General features: G+C 41.1%; 1 protein-coding gene across 2 annotated transcripts in view; it reads left to right on the top strand.

Moving 5' to 3' along the window:
* The first annotated feature begins 2,101 nt into the window (after positions 1–2,101).
* LOC115154819 (serine/threonine-protein phosphatase 2B catalytic subunit alpha isoform) overlaps positions 2,102–20,129 on the top strand; it is a 52,388-nt gene continuing 34,360 nt past the window's right edge. The window contains exon 1 of one of the 2 annotated variants that reach the window (XM_029701435.1): positions 2,102–2,485. In XM_029701435.1, coding sequence (XP_029557295.1) covers positions 2,431–2,485 — 55 coding nt within the window. In that variant the 5' untranslated portion in view covers positions 2,102–2,430. The remainder of the gene's footprint in view (positions 2,486–20,129) is intronic. The other variant, XM_029701434.1, reaches the window with a different exon arrangement.

Below are 20,129 nucleotides of genomic sequence, written 5' to 3'. Positions count from 1 at the left end.
TCCTCCCATATGACTCCTTGATTTGACTAATTTGTGCTATATTTTCTAATGATTAGCTAGATGTATAAATAGGATAGCCCACTTGTATCCATAATTAGGCCTACCCATGTCATGGTCAACTTTATATTCATATACAATAACTGTGGAACCATATGTACAAGGGATGGAGCTGCAACCTCACAGCTGTCAAAAAGAAATAGGCCTACAGAGATTGTTTCACCGTTTTCAGAGCTTTATTTTGTTCATGTAATATGCATAAGGTTACATCATAGAACATTTAGCCAAGCACACACATTTCTACAGTCATCACAAAGTCCTAGCCCGTCATGGCAACAAAATTCAGATGAAGAGAAGACCCACCAATCCACGACTTCTATTGTAGCCATAGGCCTACATGGGAATGAGCAGTGGTGGGAAAAGTACCCAATAGTCATACTTAAGTAAAAATAAAGATTCCTTAGAAAATGACTCAAGTAAAAGTTAAAGTCACCCAGTAAAATACTACCTTTGTAAAAGTATTTGGTTTGAAATATACTTAAGTATCAAAAGTTAAAGTATAAATCCTTTCAAATTCCTTATATTAAACAAACCAAATAAATGTTCTAGCCACGGGCACACTCCAAAACTCAGACCTCATTTACAAACGAAGCATTTGTGTTTAGTGAGTCCACCAGATCAGACGCATTAGGGATGACCAGGTTCGTTCTATTGGTAAGTGCATGAATTTCAGAATGTTCCTGCCCTGCAAAGCATTCAAAATGTAACGGCTACTTTTGGGCGTCAGGGAAAATGTATGCAGTAAAAATAACATTATTCTCTTTATGAATGTAGCGAAGTAAAAGTTGTGAAACATATATAAATAATTAAGTACACATACCCCCCCCCAAAAAACCGACTTAAGTAGTACTTTAAAGTAGTAGTGCTTTTAAGTACTTTCTACGTAAGTACTTTACACCACTGGGAATGAGTAAGGCATCCCAGCCAAGTTGTTTGAGCTAAGTCAGCAAAATTCGTTTCATTAGATGGATTCTTATGGGTTACAAATTGTAGAAATTACTAGAACAAAAATAAAATGTAATGGCCAATTAGGCCACATTATAGGTTGCACTGTATGTATACGACCTGCCTATAATGTAAATTGTAAATGCTATTGTAAAGCGTATCCCCAATATACAGGTAGGTCTCTATAGGCTAAATTAAGATAAACCTACAATATTCATGATCGCATCATAGGCTACCTGTCTTTGGCCTGCTAAAAAAGATAGTTGAGTTAAATACAAATAGTCTTCCAAGTGCTTGTGACACCACAGCACAGTGTGTTGTTGAGGTGGCAAAACAAGTTGTCCGTCTTTTCTAACTTACATTTTAGAATCCGCAGTGAATCTAGCCTACGGGAAGGTGCCCTCTACCTGCGGGCAAACATTCAGCACTACGCACAGCGCTGCGATGAGCGCGGACTGACTGGTCGCTGGTTTCAGAACCACGGACACTGAACAGCGCCGCGCTCTGGCAGCTCATATAATGAGAATATTCATTCAAAGCACCTGTTATGGGGCTGTGGCTGCAGGAAAACCTTCTGCCGTTAAGACTTCCACTTTCCTCTAATAGGCCTACTCATCCAAGATTCTTTGGCACCCAGACACATTTGGTCTGAGAGGCAGAACAGTTTGCGCAACCACATGCCATGGTTATTTGAACATTTCCAGGAAATGTGCTGTGTTGATTGGTTACGTATTCAATGTGCTATTGTCACACACACACACACACACACACACACACATTTTGGGCTTGTCATCTCCTCTATTGATGCCATTTGTTCTCCCATAGGTCTCTCTGAATATTTGAAAATGTTGGAGAAATAACATCTCACACAAAAATCAATGGCACAATGTTTTGCCCCAGGAACCTTCACCGATACAACCATACTATATACAGTATTCGACAGACCTATGCGTCTCAGGCCACATCCCCACCCCTTTCAGCAAGTGCATAGAATACAAAAACATGGCGCGTGTGCGTGTTTTTGGGAAACCCCGGCTTTGCCTCCACCTGATGGCAGCATCAGGCAGCCCCGTGAAACATTTGCGTAGGAGTTCCCCTCAACGCCATGTCGGGGTGGTGCAGCGCGCAGTGAGGATCTCCTGAGCAGAGCTCTCTCTTTCCCACTCTCTCTCTCTCTGCCACCCCCTCCTAATTCGTTCCCTCCATCCTCCCCCACACGACAGCTTAGCACAGCACCCTCCTCAGCAGCATCCACCCTAACTGGGTAGCAGTAGTCATCCCCAGCGCAGGCAGTGATACACTGAGGGACGTATCCAAGTGATGCCACTGCACCAACCAAATCTCGCAACCGCGAAAACACACCGAGAATAAACAGTCACTTCCGCAAGGAGGACTAAAAACGAGTTTGCCTCAAGAGCGCAACTGCCCATGAAGATGTCTAACGTTGACATGGTCTTAAACGCCACCGACCGGGTAGTAAAAAGTGAGTGCATTTTCTTTGTTTTTTGATTATTTTATAGGCTAATAAGAGCTATACGCTATTAATTGTGTGCCGTTTAAGATCTCGTTTAGGGTTGGGTTGCGTCATGTGGATGCCTGATGTGCTGTATAAATAATTGTATTTTGCTCGGAACCTGTGATGTTGATAAACAGTGAAAGGCAGTGACTGTGTTTATAGATATAGCCTACAGACTGTGTGTGTGTGTGTGTGGGGGGGGGGGGGTACTCTTCCTAATCGTGTCCCGGCAATATGTTTTTCACTGTCCCAATGTGATTGAATTTAGTCATGGACAGACAGAAGAAGAGACTAAATGAGGCCGTGTTGCCGTGGAGGTCTTTGCGGTTGAGGCAGTGATGCAGCATGATTTCGCTGGCACGGTGATAGAGGGCGCTTGGTGAATACGTGGATCTACGTACTCACTGAGGGGATGGGGTGGGTTGCAATCTATATTGGAATTGTATGTGGCAGTTTTCACTGTCGATGAGTAAAACATATAGATTATCTTTGCTTGGATCTTGAGTTTGAAACTACGCACTCGTTTCGATTAGGCCTATATTCACGTTTCTTTGGCACGTGTGCCAATAAAGTCTATGCTGCTATGATGTAGGCTATTAGTATGCATATCATAGAAAATATCACATAATGTAGACCTGTAGTCTTTTCTTTCAATAGCCCTATTGTCTCTGCAATATCATTTTCTGGCGTCAAAAGTGCTGTCGTCTGCAATGATGTATAGGGGCTATGCCACAAGTAAAATAGTGTCGACTGAGCTTCAATAATAAGTCACTGTCTTTGCCGTCTCGTTCATGTTAAATGGCGTTTTATTATAAATGTGCCATCCCTTGGGATTTCTGACAGTTTTAGTCATTTTACGGTGGTGCGTCAGGGCTCCTCCTTGGGGTTGCCGCTTTCCAATATTGGAATAGTTTATTTCTGACGCATTTTATTTACAATTGGAGTCTCAATTGCACATCCAACCCCATGGCACTTGTCTGCAATCATATTGCACTTGTCTGCAATCGCAGACTTGGTTTAATCTCATGTAAACCCGAGTTCGGTGCTGCAGCTATCCAGGCCCGGACAGCAGCATTGTGATATATTGAATATGCATTGTTTAAAATACAAATACCGTAGCACTTGATTGAAAATAGGGCTATACTACATCTACTCTTCGGTTTATCGTAATGTAAGGGTGGGAACCTTATGTGGTCTGTGTTTCATAGGGGACTCTAATCTCTTACAGAACATGTGAAAGTATAAAATCAAGATGATCACTGCCTGCTAGACCCACCAAGCCCCTGACAACTGTCACATACAGGTCGCGTGCCCCTGCTCAGAAGTTGCATGCATCAACCAATGGCTGGGTGACACGTCATCGACTGTGCTGCCAAGCATCAGATTGCTATAACATGTGGTTAGTTAATAAGTAAAATAACTATCCAGGCATTGTACAATCTGGCATGTGCTTACCTGTTGTGGAAAGATTCTGTCTGTAAACCAAGATAATCTGTTTGGATTTAATGGGATGCTAGGATAAGGAGCAGCAGTAGTTCCCGTGTTTTGCTTGTCTTCACTGGTTATTTGGACAAATCACGATTTCGAGGGTGTTACAGGCTGACTACACCGCTGGCGTCATGTGTGCGAGCGTTACAAAATAAATGTAGAAATCTATATTATTCGATTATTGTACCCACACTGCTCGTGCGCGCCAACGAGCGTCTGCGTTGCCAAGGGTTAAAATAGAAGTCAGTTCTATTTGTGACGCAGATTGCGCAAGTCCTGCCTCTCCCATCTCCTCATTGGTTTATAGAAGCAGGTACCCATGTGCCATCTCCTCATTGGTTATACCCACGTGGGTGACTGAAAGACGAACGAGGTCAGTGGCGGTACTGCACCTAATTTATGAAAGTTGCCAATCGCAATATAAAGTCAAGAGAAGAACAGGCCTGGAAGGAGGAGAGATGACTAGAAACGATTCGGTTGACCGTTTTATGTGTGGATTAATTGGCGGAGTAGAGGACCTTATTTCAGGTAAAATAACTCAATGTTTATATCCCAGGACAAATTAGCAACAGCAAGCTAGCTAAATAGGACAAATTAGCTTGTAGCAAGTGCAAGCTAACTAGCTAAATTGCCATAAATGTGTAATGCTTTTCGACCTGTCCCCAAATTAATATAATTGGTTCAGAGTTTGTTTTGATATTTTAACCTGCGTGTTGTGATCGCGTTTGGTGTGGGGGGACAAAATACATTTATGCACGATGGAGCACGCGCGCAGCCGGTTTGGGTTCCGTGTTAGCATCTTTCGAATTTGGGAAGGGGAGGTGGCGCATAACTTGCAAAGAGAGAAGGTGGAGGTCCTCGTTCTAACATTTTCTTGATCTCTTCTCTTAACATGTATGGACCCAGAACTTTTTTTTTAAGGGGTGGATCAGCTTAATATTGCGGAAAGATTATTGCTTCCATCAATGTAATTGTCTGCATCATTTCCAATCCCCCATATATATATTTTTGTAAATATATCCATATACATACACATATGCATACATATACACATACATAAATACACATACCTATATAGACATACTGTCACGAGCGTCTAAAGGAGTAGACCAAGGCGCAGCGTACTTAAGAGTTCCACATGTTTAATAAATATGAAACTCACCAAAATAGAGAACAAAACAAAGAAATACAAAAACATAGAAAAAGGAACATAGAATGCCCACCCCAGTCACTCCCTGGCCTAACCAAAATAGAGACCAAAACCCTCTCTATGGCCAGGGTGTGACACATACATACTTTTTTTAGAATATACCTTTATTATTCCCCGCAAACCCTACCACCCCTCCAACAATTGGAGTAAACTAATAAACAAGGCTTCACTTAGGCTTCTACCTTCAGTATATACATCTTATACACATTTTACAGACACAATCTATTTTACAATTGTTATATTTTGTTTGTTTTTAGTCCTTCCTCTATTTCTGATATCCATCCAGTTTGATTTCTATTTGTAACTGTGCTATTTCACAAAATATCTGAACCTATATACATTTTACAGACCCCATATGTTTTACACTGGTTATCTTGATATTAGGCCCACCCTTCAGCTCCATTCAACCCCTCCCATCTATCTCTCAACACCATCCATTTTGGATTTCTATTTGCCATATATTTTTCAATTGTGCTGTGATGATTGACAAAAGTACTGAACCTTTCTATTCTCATAGCTTCTACAGATTGTAAATTAAATTAGTTCTAGGAAAATGTTGCAATTCTTCAGCCATTCCTGGACCTGTGACCAAAAACGAGCTACATATGGACAATACCAAAATAAATGATCTAATGACTCTGCCTCCTCACAGCAAAATCTGCAGAGCTGGGAAGATTGTATCCCCCATATATATAACATTCTATTGGTTGCAAGAATTTTGTATAGTAATTTAAATTGAAAAATGTGAAGTTTTGAATCCGGCGTTGTTTTGCGTATCAATTCATAAACCATGTGCCATGGAATGGGTGCATCGAAAATTTCTTCCCAACTATTTTGCAATTTATATGGCACAGCTGTCAGGTTTTTGGTCCTTAAATAAAATTGGTATATGTTTTTATTTATCACACCTTCTTTAACCATTTATGTTCTTTAATACAGGGCCGACATACAAGTTCCTTACTTTTTTCCCCTTCTACTTGCCTCTTCCATTTTTGTGGTAATGCTGCAATTAGTTGGTTGTAATTTTGGGTAGAGCAGACATTTCCATATGTCTGTGTTAGCTGCATGTGTGACATAACTCCACCTGTCCTATTTATGATATCATTCACAAAAATACCTTGTTTAAACATTTCTTCGAAAAATACGTTTTTTTTAATCAATTAGTATATTTGAGTTTAACCACAATATTTGTTGTATTATTTGTTCTGTCTTTTCAGGTGGATTAAACTGAAATTGCAACCAACTTTCTAAGGCTTGTTTAAAAAATAACGATATTTGAGATGATTTCCTTTTCAAAACAACCGAAAGTGAGCAGGTGTAATCTGAATAAAGGGAAAAAAGGCCATTCTTGAACATAGGATGAGACATTCCTACCAATTTACTAGAGAACCAGTTTTGATTTAAGTATAACTTTGGTATGACTGATGCCTTTAGTGAGAGGTCTAATGCTTTAATATTTAATAATTTATGCCCTCCGAATTCATATTCGTTATATAAATAGGCCCTTTTTAATTTTGTCTGGCTTGCCATTCCAAATAAAATTCAATATTTTTTGTTCATATAATTGAAATAGCAGGTCACTAGGTGTAAGTAAAACCATAAGCAAATAGGTAAACTGTGATATGACTAAAGAGTTAATCAAGGTGATTTTTCCACAAATAGACAGGTATTTTCCTTTCCATGGTAGCAAGATCTTATCTATTTTGCTAACTTTCTATAAAAATGTATTGGAGTGAGATAATTTCTTTCTTTTGCGATTTGTATACCGAGTATGTCCACATCTCCGTCAGACCATTTAATTGGTAAACTACACGGTAATGTAAAATGTGCATTTTTTTGTGATCCAATACATAATACACTTATCATAATTTGGTTTTAATCCAGAGAGGATAGAAAAAGTATCTAGATCCTCTAATTGTGGTTTTAAAAGAAAACATGAATCATCAGCGTACAATGACACTTTAGTTTTTAAGCCACGGATTTCTAATCCCTTAATATTATTGTTTGATCTAATCTTAACAGCTAACATTTCAATGGCAATAATAAATAGATATGCCGATAGTGAACAACCTTGTTTTACTCCTCTAGATAGTTTAAAACTTTGAGATGTAGCCATTATTTACTATTTTACACCTAGGGTTACTATACATAACTTTAACCCATTTTATAAGAGATTCCCCAAAATTGAAATATTCTAGGCATTTATATATAAACTCCAGTCGTACTTTTTTAAAAGCCTTTTCAAAATCAGCTACGAAAACCAGGCCTGGTGTCCCCGATATTTCATAGTATTCTATTGATTCCAGTACTTGTCTTATATTATCTCCAATGTACCGTCCATGTAAAAAACCTGTCTGATTAGGATGAATAATATCTGACAATACTTTATTTCTATGCACCAAGCATTTTGCTAGGATTTTTGCATCACAACACTGAAGTGTAAGAGGTCTCCATTTTTTTAAATGGACTGGATCTTTATATATACACCACTTGGGTCCTGTTTCAGTAATAATGATATTGGACCTTGTTGCGTGTCTGATAATCTACCATTTATATAGGAGTGGTTAAAACATGATAATAATGGTCCTCTGAGTATATCAAAAAAAGTTTGGTATACTTCCACTGGTATGACAGCCCTGGAGTTTTCCCAGCCTTAAAGGCTTTAATTGCATTGAGAAGTTCCTCTGTAATTTGACCTTCACATAAGTCTTTCTGTACAGATGTTAATTTGACATTATTATTAGGAGGAAAAAAATCCATACAATTAGTTTCAGTTAGTGGAGATGGAGATGGAAACGAAAACATTCTTAAAGTACTTTACTTCCTCTTTCAAAATATAATTCGGTGAATCATGCGTGACGCCATCATTTGTAACAAGTTAACACATTTGTGGTAGCATTTCTATATTGGAAAATAATTTGGTGCATTTTTCCCCATATTCCATCCAGTTCGCTTTTCTTTCTTGAATAAGTACCTCCATTTATTTTTCCTCTAACTTAATTCTGTGCCTCTATGGTACAACTTAAGTTCTGGACCCAGACCTTAAGCAGCTGACCAATTACATGAGACTTTAGTTCTGGGTTAACCAAGAGTACATATAAACCAGAGGAGGCTGGTGGGAGGAGCTATAGGAGGACAGGCTCATTGTAATGGCTGTAATGGATTAACTAGAACTGTAGCAAACATATTGAAACCACGTTTGACTCAGTTCCATAAATTACATTCCAGCCATTACAATGAGCCCGTCCTCCTATAGCTTCTCCCACCAGCCTCCTCTGATATAAACTGATAGGCCTATACAACATGGGAATAATTTCCAGTCTTGGATCTCGTTTCGGTTTTCTCTTCTCATGCAGTATTGGTAGGCGTAGTGTTGCGATTTGTTTCAGAATGAGCGGGCTCTTCAAATTGTCCCAGTGCGCCTACAGTACTACGATGGGTAGGGCAACATGATTTGATGATGGTGGGACCATCCCCACATCCAATAGGTCAAAGCTACAAAAACACAGATGGAGCCTATAATATGTCACATACAGGCTCAGGCCTATACAGTTTAGATCACTCCCACACATTAATATTGCCTACAGGTACTTGGGAAAAAATGTCATATCATGACACAAAGTGAGACCCAGATGGTTGGAGTCTTACAATGTTTATTAATCCAAAAGGAGTAGGCAAGAGAATGGTCGTGGACAGGCAAAAGGTCAAAACCAGATCAGAGTCCAGAAGGTACAGGCTCATGGTCAGGCAGGCAGGTACAGAGTCCAGAAACAGGCAAGGGTCAAAACCAGGAAGACCAGAAAAAGGAGAATAGCAACAAGCAGGCGACCGGGAAAACTGCTGGCTGACTTGGAACATACAAGACGAACTGGCACAGAGAGATAGGAAACACAGGGATAAATATACTGGGGAAAACAAGCGACACCTGGAGGGGGTGGAGACAATCACAAGGACAGGTGAAACAGATCAGGGTGTGACACATATATGACTGGTATTGGATGTATCAACTTTTGGGGGGGGTGAATATGCATAGGCTGTCTTCTTGTAATGTATTCCTGCATACTAATGCACTTCTTGTTAGTTCAGTAAGTAACCATTTCCATTGAAGACATCATTTATTTGTCTTATGTTTAATCTTTTTGGGGCTATTGCCAATAGGGGAATTTAATAATCGCTTTAGAAGCAGAGCATATTTAAGTCGTAACGAGTTAGCGAAAGAATGTGCTGCAGGATAGTAAAGTCAGCAAGCATTGCAAGGACAGATCCCTTAGTACTCAATTCCATTCTGAGAGGGCATAGCTACATAGTTTTGGAAAGAGACTGCTTTGAACAGGTGACAATACAGAGACAGCAGACCGATGTGTGTTTTCTGTGCTGCATCTCAACGAGTGAGCGTTTCTGCAGAGAGGACGAAGGGTTTTGAGAGTGGAATGGGATCACTCAAAGTTGACTGTAGTTGTTAATGCAGAGCACAATTCTCTCCAAGGAACATCCTGTCTTCCGTGGGTCTGTTGCATCGTAAGGGAGGAGGGATATGCTGGATGAACCACTGCAACTGTGTATTGAATGTGAAGGGATTTCAGGATGACCACAGCCAGGTCAATGCCTGTGCCATCCCTGGCAGGACTGGTAAATGCAGCAATCTCATAGCACTAGAAATTCATTAACCGATCAATCAATTTGAGTAATATCTTCATGCTGCTCACAAAAACATCTCTTTTGAGGTGGCTGAAGATTGATGAATTGTGGTACTACTTGGTGCTTGTTTAGAGCTCCTAATACCCTACAAAGCTACAGCTGTGGCAAATACAGTACCAGTCAAAAGTTTGGCCACACCTACTCATTTTATATTTGAGATTCTTCAAAGTAGCCACCCTTTGCCTTGATGACCGCTTTGCACACTCTTGGCATTCTCTCAACCAGCTTCATGAGGTAGTCACCTGGAATGCATTTCAATTAACAGGTATGCCCTGTTAAATAGTGGAATTTATTTCCTTAATGCATTTGAGCCAATCAGTTGTGTTGTGACAAGGTAGGGGTGGTAAAAGACCAAGTCCATATTATGGCAAGAACAGCTCAAATAAGCAAAGAGAAATGACAGTCCATCATTAATTTCCCTGATTGACTGACCTTCAGTCAATCAGGAAAATGTCAAGTAACAGACACATCTCAACATCAACTGTTCAGTGGAGACTGTGTAAATTAGGCCTTCATGGTCGAATTGGTGCAAATAAACAACTACTAAAGGACACCAATAAGAAGAGACTTGCTTGGGCCAAGAAACATGCGCATGGAACAATAGACTCATGGAAATCTGTCCTTTGGTCTGATGAGTCCAAATGTGGGATTTTTGGTTCCAACCGCCGGGTCTTTGTGAGATGCAGAGTAGGGGAACGGATGATGTCCACATGTGTGGTTCCCATCCTAAAGCATGGAGGAGGAGGTGTGATGGTGTGGGGGTGCTTTGCTGGTAACACTGTCAGTGATTTATTTAGAATTCAAGTCACACTTAACCAGCATGGCTACCACAGCATTCTGCAGCGATACGCCATCCCATCTGGTTTGCGCTTAGTGGGACTATCATTTGTTTCTCAACAGGACAATGACCCAACACACACCTCCAGGCTGTGTAAGGGCTATTTGACCAAGAAGGAAAGTGAAGGAGTGCTGCATCAGATGACCTGGCATCCACAATCGCCCGACCTCAACCCAATTAAGATGGTTTGGGATGAGTTGGACCGCAGAGTGAAGGAAAAGCAGCCAACAAGTGCTCAGCATATGTGGGAACTCCTTCAAGACTGTTGGAAAATAATTCCAAGAGTGTGCAAAGCTGTCATCAAGGCAAAGGGTGGCTAATTTTAAGAATCTAAAGTATAACATTTATTTTGATTTGTTTAACACTTTTTGGTTACTTCATGATTCCATATGTGTTATTTCATAGTATTGCTGTCTTCACTATTATTCTACAATGTAGAAAATAGTACAAATAAAGGAAAGCTTACTTCATTGTTTTATTTTCATTATTTTCACTGCATCAGGGATAGAGTGCAGGGTGCTGTTTTCACACCAGAGTAGAGTACAGTATAATTGACTGTATTGTACTTTACTGTATTTTATACTGTACTGAACTGTACTCTTGTACTGTATCTACTGTATACTGTGCTGTACTGTGATGTCCAAACTTGTGAAACATAGATGTCTATGATTGGTAAAGATTTGGTCCACTCCGGACCAACCAAATCTTGATTTGATCTGGTCTTGTTTGGGTGCAGAGCTCATCAGAATAATAGCCAGTGTGTAAAAATAATATCCAAACACTTATTGTAGTACAATAACCAAAACAGAATTGTTTTTAAAGTCAAGATGTCATAGCTGACACCCCATTCTTTCTACTGACATCTTGGAATCTTAATTCGGAGTAGATATTTAACAAGAGTTTTTGAAAAACACAGTCGCATAAAAATCGGAGGGAAATTTGATTGTCATTCCGTTACCAAACCTTACATCTGCAGGTTCTTCTAGTAAATGTGTTTTAACATTTTCCAGGGGAAATTGTTCAAAGTAGTCCTTGTGCATAGAGTTGTATGGTTCGTTTAACTTTGCAACCAATGGTTTTTGTTTGGCAGAGTGTTAACGTGAAAAATGGGAGTCTGCGTCATTCAGTTAACATGGAATTGCCCTGAAGCAAAGCTTAGCACATAGCTAAACATACTGGCCTATAAATGACTCACCTGTGTTTAAGCGTTTGTTTTCCTGTTTGATTTTACTCAGCTCTTATTTTTACAATGTCACACTTACTCTTATGTTCTCTTACAGTTATATATCAGGTGGTAAGGTGTTAACCTCTGATGTTGTCACATAATTTCCCTCTGGTACTCAGTGATGGATACTATCATATGTCCACTTGCTACATCCTCCCACGTAACAAGACAGCGTCACAATGGCATGTGCTACATTCACAGTGGCATGAGTACTGTTTTATTGGTTCAAGAAGAGCCCTCTATTTACAAGTAGGGTCTCGGGAGTGTGTATTGACCGCACTCTTCAGCACTGTGATACATGATTGGCCCACACAGGAAATGTAACAGAGGGAAGAGGGTTCATTGAAAAAGCTGTCCTAGGTGCTGTTCTTCTCTGTCACACAGCTGGACTACAGTACCTTCTCTGTGTTGGAGGGTGGGTGGCCACCAGGGATCATGGTGATTTTAGTCTTGGTATAGAGGAATGAGGATATTAGTGATGCCTATGAGTAGGGTTGTTGTGACCAGGACATGAACTGGCTATTGGAGGAGTGGAGACTGTGTCTGCCACTTGGCCTGGTCACATGTCAGGGCATCTCTGGAGAGTGTGAACAAGCTAGGCTCAGAGCGGCCTACTTTGTCTTAGATTCTAGGACACTATAGGTGTTAGTTCTGGCGGGGCTCGGTAAATCACTGTGGATCGAATGCCTTTTGTCTGAGAGAGGGAACCCTCACAATAGCAGATTTATTTTCAGAAGAAAACGGAGACAATCATGGAAAGGGCTGACATATCAGTAGAGGCACTTCTGGATTTAGACAGCCAGTCAGTAAGCACACAGGGGGAATCTCTCTTCTGAAATATGATTATGACATATGCAGTCGCTCAGTTTTTCTCTCCCAAAGCTCAGGCTGGATAGAGATCTTTCTAAAAATGGTGACCATCCTTTGGACATCCATATTTACAATAAACATTCAGCCGTTTCTGATCCGTTTCTCTACACCCACAATCGGATTCCTGACATTCACTGTGAAAATGCACAGCTTGTTGTTGGGTGTTTGTGTTCCCACTGTTTGTGAAAGCAGTGTGTTATGGGTCAGATCGGGTTCACGTGTAAGGGTCTGTGGGAGAAGAGGCCTTTCACCATTCTGCTATACCTATGCTTGAGAAATGAGTTTCACTTTTAGATGTCGTATAATGTTGGTATGATTCTGCTAGGTGTCTGTATCCATGGAAATGTGTCACTCTTTGTTGAATTGTTTTCTGTGGAAGTTTTGTGTTTTTTTTTTTACGTGTCCTGTTCTCATAAGCATTTGTGTGTTTTATTACTATGATGGATGCTATATAAGTGTGTGCTTTTTGTTTTTTGAGAATAATATCAGTGACATGGTGGCTCATTGGCCAGACAGCGTAGAGCCCACCCCATGAGATGTGTGGACATGGTGTATCTTGATGGTGTGATACCCTGCGCCCAGCTCGCCCCCACTGAAGGCTATCTGCATGCATGATACTCACAAGCTTTATTTAGCAGTGTGGGTGAATTATTTAAGGATCGGTTTGCAGCAGTGTTTTACTGCACACAGGCCTCTTACATAATGAAACTTCCCTGAGGTCTAGCTATGAGGGGTAGAGGAGGGAGATGGAGTCAGGGAGAGTAGTGTAGTGTAGTGGAGAGGACAAATCTAAAGGATAGAGTAAGGGGGGGTGGAGGAGAGAGACACTCGCACATGATTGCACACACGCATGAGCGCTCTTACAGTAGAAACAGTCATCAACAAGTTTATTTTATTTTATCCATCAGATATTGACTGAATTATGGCACATAAAACATTTTACTGGCACGTATAAATAATGAATGGAGTTCAGGGATTTAGGTGGGAATTTAGGTATTCAATTAAAATAAAATAAATGATATGTTCTTAATTTGCATAAATATACGGTGTGTATTTGCATATACTGTATGAATTCATTAACGTAAAGGGGTGGAACATGGCTGCAAACACCAAAAATCGGGTAGGTGCACCCGATTCAGCTGCCCTGCACACACCGGGTAGGCGACGTGTTCCCATTTTGAACCATTTAATATGTGTCCTTTGCCCCCACCTGTCGGGCACTGTTTTCTCACAGTTCTATGGATGACGGTAAGGGCGGGTGTCCCGCTAGGTAGCAAGGAGGACTCCGGCAGGCGCGATCGAAAGAACTCATGCAGGAACCAATGGGATGCTCGGGGGGGGGGTCATGAAGGAACCAATGGGATGCATGCAGGAACACCCCGAATTGCAGGCTGCAGTTGCACACTTGCTGCCCTCTCCCTCCGCTGAGACTGACCATCAGATGCAGACTCCATCAGCCCATTCAGATAAAAAAAAAAGCAAATTATTAACATTTCTTCTCACTCAGCTGTGCCGACAAGTAATACAGCAACTGGTGTGATCATGTAGCCTACCTCAAATATTGAAATGTATACAGTACCAGTCAAAAGTTGACACACCTACTCATTCAAGGGTTTTTCTTTGTTTTTATTATTTTCTACATTGTATAATAGTAAAGACATCAAAACTAGTAACCAAAAAAGTGTTTAACAAATCAAAATATATTTAATATGAGATTCTTCAAAGTAGCCACCCTTTGCCTTGATGACAGCTTTGCACACTATTGGCATTGTTTCATCCAGCTTGACCCAGAATGCTTTTCCAACAGCCTTGAAGGAGTTCCCACATATGCTGAGCACTTGTTGGCTGCTTTTCCTTCACTCTGCGGTCCAACTCATCCCAAACCATCTTAATTGGATTGAGGTCGGGTGATTGTGGAGGCCAGGTCATCTGGTGTAGCACTCCATCACTGTCCTTGATCAAATAGCCCTTACACAGCCTGGAAGTGTGTTGGGTCATTGTCCTGTTGAGAAACAAATGATAGTCCCACTAAGCGCAAACCAGATGGGATGGCATATCGCTGCAGAATGCTGTGGAAGACATGCTGCTTAAGTGTGCCTTGAATTCTAAATAAATCACAGACAGTGTCACCAGCAAAGCACCATCACACCTCCTCCATGCTTCACGGTGGGAACCACGCATGCGGAGATCATCCACTCCCCTACTCTGCGTCTCCCAAAGACACAGAGGTTGGAACCAAAAATCTCAAATTTGGACTCATCAGACCAAAGGACAGATTTCCACCGGTCTAATGTCCATTGCTCGTGCTTCTTGGCCCAAGCATCTTCTTATTGGTGTCCTTTAGTAGTGGTTTCTCTGCAGCAATTCGACCATGAAGGCCTGATTCGCTCAGTCTCCTCTGAACAGTTGATGTTGAGGTGTCTGTTACTTGAACTCTGTGAAGCATTTATTTGGGCTGCAATTTCTGAGGCTGGTAACTCGAATAACTCATCCTCTGCAGCAGAGGTAACTCTGGGTCTTCCTTTCCTGTGACGGTCCTCACAAGAGCCAGTTTCATCACAGCGCTTGATGGTTTTTGCGACTCCACTTGAAGAAACTTTTAAAGTTCTTGACATTTTCCTGATTGACTGACCTTCATATCTTAAAGTAATGATGGACTGTCGTTTCTCTTTGCTTATTTGAGCTGTTCTTGCCATAATATGGACTTGTCTTTTACCAAATAGGGCTGTCTTCTGTATACCACCCCTACCTTGTCACAACACAACTGATTGGCTCAAACAAATTAAGAAGGAAAGAAATTCCACAAATTAACAAGGCACACCTGTTAATTGAAATGCAATCCAGGTGTCTAACTGATGAAGCTGGTTTAGAGAATGTCAAGAGTGTGCAAAACTGGCATCAAGGCAAAGGGTGTCTACTTTGAAGAATCTCAAATATATATTTTGGTTCCTACATTTATTTTACCAGGTAAGTTGACTGAGAACACATTGTCATTTACAGCAACAACCTGGGGAATAGCTAGAGGTGAGAGGAATAATGAGCCAATTGTAAACTGGGGATGATTAGGTGACAGTATGAGGGCCAGCTTGGGAATTTAGCCAGGACACCAGGGTTAACACCCCTACTCTTACAATAAGTGCCATGGGATCTTTAATGACCACAGAGTCAGGACACCCATTTAAATTCCCATCTGAAAGACAGCACCCTACACAGGGCAATGTCCCCAACCATTTCCCAGGGGTATTGGGATATTTTTTTTTAGACCAGAGGAAAGGGTGCCTCCTACTGGCCATCCAACACCACTTCCAGCAGCATCTGGTCTCCCATTGAGGGACCAACCAGGACCAACCCTGCTTAGCTTCAGAAGCAAGCCAGCAGTGGGATTCCATATGTTATTTCATAGTTTTGATACCTTCACTATTATTCTACAATGTAGAAGATAGTAAAAAATAAAGAAAAAACCTTGGAATGAGTAGGTGTGTCCAAACTTTTGACTGGTACTGTATATTTTGAAATGGTCTGAGATTTAACAACAATGCATTGGCAGGGCAATTCAAGCACAGCCAATATGTGGTGATAATGCACATACCTCATTACCACAGTACTGTTTTTAATAGATTCATGTTGCATATGCTTATATTTTAAGTCATGTAAAAAAAAAATCTGAACAGCTTGCATTTTGAAAGTCATCTTGACTCAGAAAGGGTTGGTGTCCATTGATCTAGGCCTACCTGTGTCATGTAAACAATCTTCCCAGCGTGAATATGTTCCCAGTCGTTCTGATCGTTCTGATTGTGACGTCATGCTGTAACATTTCTCCCAGCGTGAATATGTCCCCAGTCGTTCTGATCGTTCTGATTGTGACGTCATGCTGTAACATTTCTCCCAGCGTGAATATGTCCCCAGTCGTTCTGATCGTTCTGATTGTGACGTCATGCTGTAACATTTCTCCCAGCATGAATATGTTCCCAGTTTAATAATTGGACCTCAGCTCTTTATGTGGGATGGCTGAGCTCGTGCGGATGTTTCTCTCACACCCTCCTTCGAACTTGAAAAATTGTTCTGTGGGCACGCAATTTTGTGATTGCAAACGACTATATATATATATATATATATATATATATATATATATATATATATATATATATATATATATATATATATATATATATATATATATAAAATGTTTGTTAGTTAGCTATACAAACAAGTTAAAATTGCACACTTCTGAGAACAAGTCATTAAGACCAGTTTACAGCTAGTTAGCTAGCAAGGGCGAGGGGATGTGAGGAAAAACATCTGCACGAGCTCAGCCATCCACACAAACGCGCGTGCAATTATTTTCACGCTGTGAAAATGTTTACAACATGACGTCACAATCAGAACAATTGGGAACTATTTCACACCGGGAAGATATTAACAGGACAACCTGCCTTCACCTGCTCTGTCTAGACTGCTGCATTAATTACTGTTGTTGTCATGTTCTGTTGCATTATTCAACAAGTGTGTCAATAGCAGGATATCCTCGGATTAAAAATCAACAAACTTGGCTCCAGATTACACCTATCTATACATACTTTACATTGTTTGTAAAATCACACATAATATCACTATAATCCAAGTGTTCATTTTGGGAGGTTGCTTTCATTTCAGCGCATCTAATTTGGAAACATTTCAACTGTATTATAATTTTTTTGCACAAAAAATTAAAACACAAAATTATTTCTCTCTCTTTCTTGTGATGCAAGTGTCGAGACAATACGTTACGCCCCCGACAAAGCTTTAGCATTCAGATAGATGTAACGGAAAAACAATGTATTTAATCGAGCCCATTTCAGCCATTACCAGGATGTGTTTGACAGGTCATTATTAACATTTCCACGGTCGCAATGTTTATAATTTAAAAAAAAATGACAGGCACAAGCAAGAGTATGAGAGTCTCAGGAGTAAAATGAAAGCAATCAATCCAGCGAAATGTAAGTGACAGGAAATAGATGGCTGAAATGTGCTACTTAAAGTATACAGTTTGGAGGGGGAGACAGCCTACCCTACATGGTTTAGTAGGGGACAGAACACTGAAGGAACACCTAGAACATAGCACCTAGAACATAGCACCTAGAAGATGGGTCATAGAACCAACTCCTATAGCCATTATGGGGTGGTGACAAAAAGACACATGAACCGATGACTGAGTTCTGCCATTTTGTGAATGTCCAAATGTATCCTCTATGCATCATTGAAGAGCAACGTGCCGCTCTAATTCAACTGAGTTTACCTGTTGTGGTTTTGGGACATCATCATCAGTATTGTAGACTGGTCAAACAAACACTGCCTAGTGTCTACCCTGGCTGCTCTGTTCAGATCCCCGCTAACATGGCTTCCTCCTTGGCTCCTTCTCTTCCCAGTCTTTAGCATATTGGGTTTTCATGCATGGGCTGATCTGTGGGCCGCAAGCTGCCATACGGCCTGGCAGACTCCGTGCAAGCAGGCAGAATGCACTTTAGGGCTCTGCACATTTGGGGTTTTGCACAGGAAAGAAACAGGGTCAACGTAGGTCCAATCATTGAACACACTCATTTTGACATTTCAAACATTTGCATCGCAGGCTGTTGAGTCCTATGATAACAAACCCTTCAGTTATCCCAACTGCTACACAATCCCAATTAAATGGAGTACGGTGATAATCACAACAATAATAACAGACGAAACAAAATAGATGGAACGTCAACATTGGTATGGAATGGACTCTTTAAAGGTCAGAGTTATTCACAGTGCACACAGGAACCAAACAAAACATCTTGTCACCCGAAGGATTAGGCAACGTTGTTTGCCATGTTATTTACAATATCTCCACGTGTCTCTAGTCTTGTCTATTTCGTCAAAGAAAAGCTTGCTGGCAACACTGCATATGGCTTAGGCGGGAATCTGTACTTAGGTAGTAAATTCTACTCTTAGTTATGTGCAATGTCCCTTTACAAAGTTAGGATGACATAAACCACAAGAGCCCTAGTCCTGGAGCAACTTCCCTCCCTGCCGCATATTCCTGTGTGGTAATGAACACGGTCACAGGCCCAGATAGAGGGGGGACAGCAGGGTTTGGTAGAAGCAGGGCTGAAACAAGTGACAGTTGCAGCTAGCCAACACAAGCCTGGGCCAGAGACGTGACAGACAGACAGACAAACAGCCAGATGCACATAGATCCAGATGGACAGTAGCTACACACCTAGAGGATGAGTAGTGTGCTGTACGTGTGGACAGATTGACAGGATGCCAGGGCTGGATGGAGAGTATTCACTGCTGCTGTTGTATTAGTTAGGTAGAAACCTGGGCAGTGTTCGACCAACAGTTCCCCCGTCTCTCTCTCTCTCTGCAGCATCCAGCCTGGCAATGTTTCATGACAGCTGGACAGGTTGATATACAGTAGTGGTTGTAAAAAAAAAAAAGGACCTAGGCAATAAGGCATACGTTACCATTTATTAATGAAGGTACAGTATATGTGTCTGGTGGTAATTAGTGTAGGCTGTGCAATGATGATAAGTCCATGGAATAGCAGAATGGGTGAAAAGCTATATTTGTACTGTTAGTCTCCTGTTTATTGAAATCCTACCTCAATTATTAAGCTCCCTGCCCTTTCTGCATTGTCTTGGGGAAATTGTGCTTCATAAAAGGAGAGAACGAGGGAATACTGTATGCGTCTCTGATCCTCCCATGCAAATCGCAGTATTTCGCGCTGACACTGGCTGTACTCCAAAAGTTAGCTGCTGTTGCCCGGCAACATACACCACAGTTCAACTTAGCTTGGGCGCCCAGTCGAAGTGAGCTGTCTCCCATCTCAACCCCCCCCTCTCTCTTTCTCTCTTGTGTGTTTTCACCGTGCCTGGTGTTCTCTCCCTCTAAATCCTCCCTCCTTTTCTCTGTTTCTTTCTCTTGCTCTCTTCTACACTCTCATCTCTCTCCATCTTTCGCTCCCCCTCTCTAATGTCCACCAGTAATCTCCCTGACTTCTCAGTCTTTTAGCGTTGGAGAGTATCAGAAGGACAGTACTGTCTGTTGTGTAAAAACACACACTGAAGGAAATGAGGCACACTCTCAAACACATACAGACATGTCTACAAACCTACAGGACATGCAGTATCTCTAGTCTCTTCATTAGGTACAGTACATACCACTGCAGTTCTACCATCAGGGCTTTATTGAGTGTATTATAGTGGCTGTTCAGTGATGTCTGTAGGTAAGACTGAGATGTAAACACACCAGACAGGCCACTGAGATTGTGACACGT

Source organism: Salmo trutta, chromosome 19 (genome assembly GCF_901001165.1).
Source record: "Salmo trutta chromosome 19, fSalTru1.1, whole genome shotgun sequence".
Lineage (NCBI taxonomy): Eukaryota > Metazoa > Chordata > Actinopteri > Salmoniformes > Salmonidae > Salmo > Salmo trutta.
This window is presented reverse-complemented; position numbering and strand designations above follow the sequence as displayed.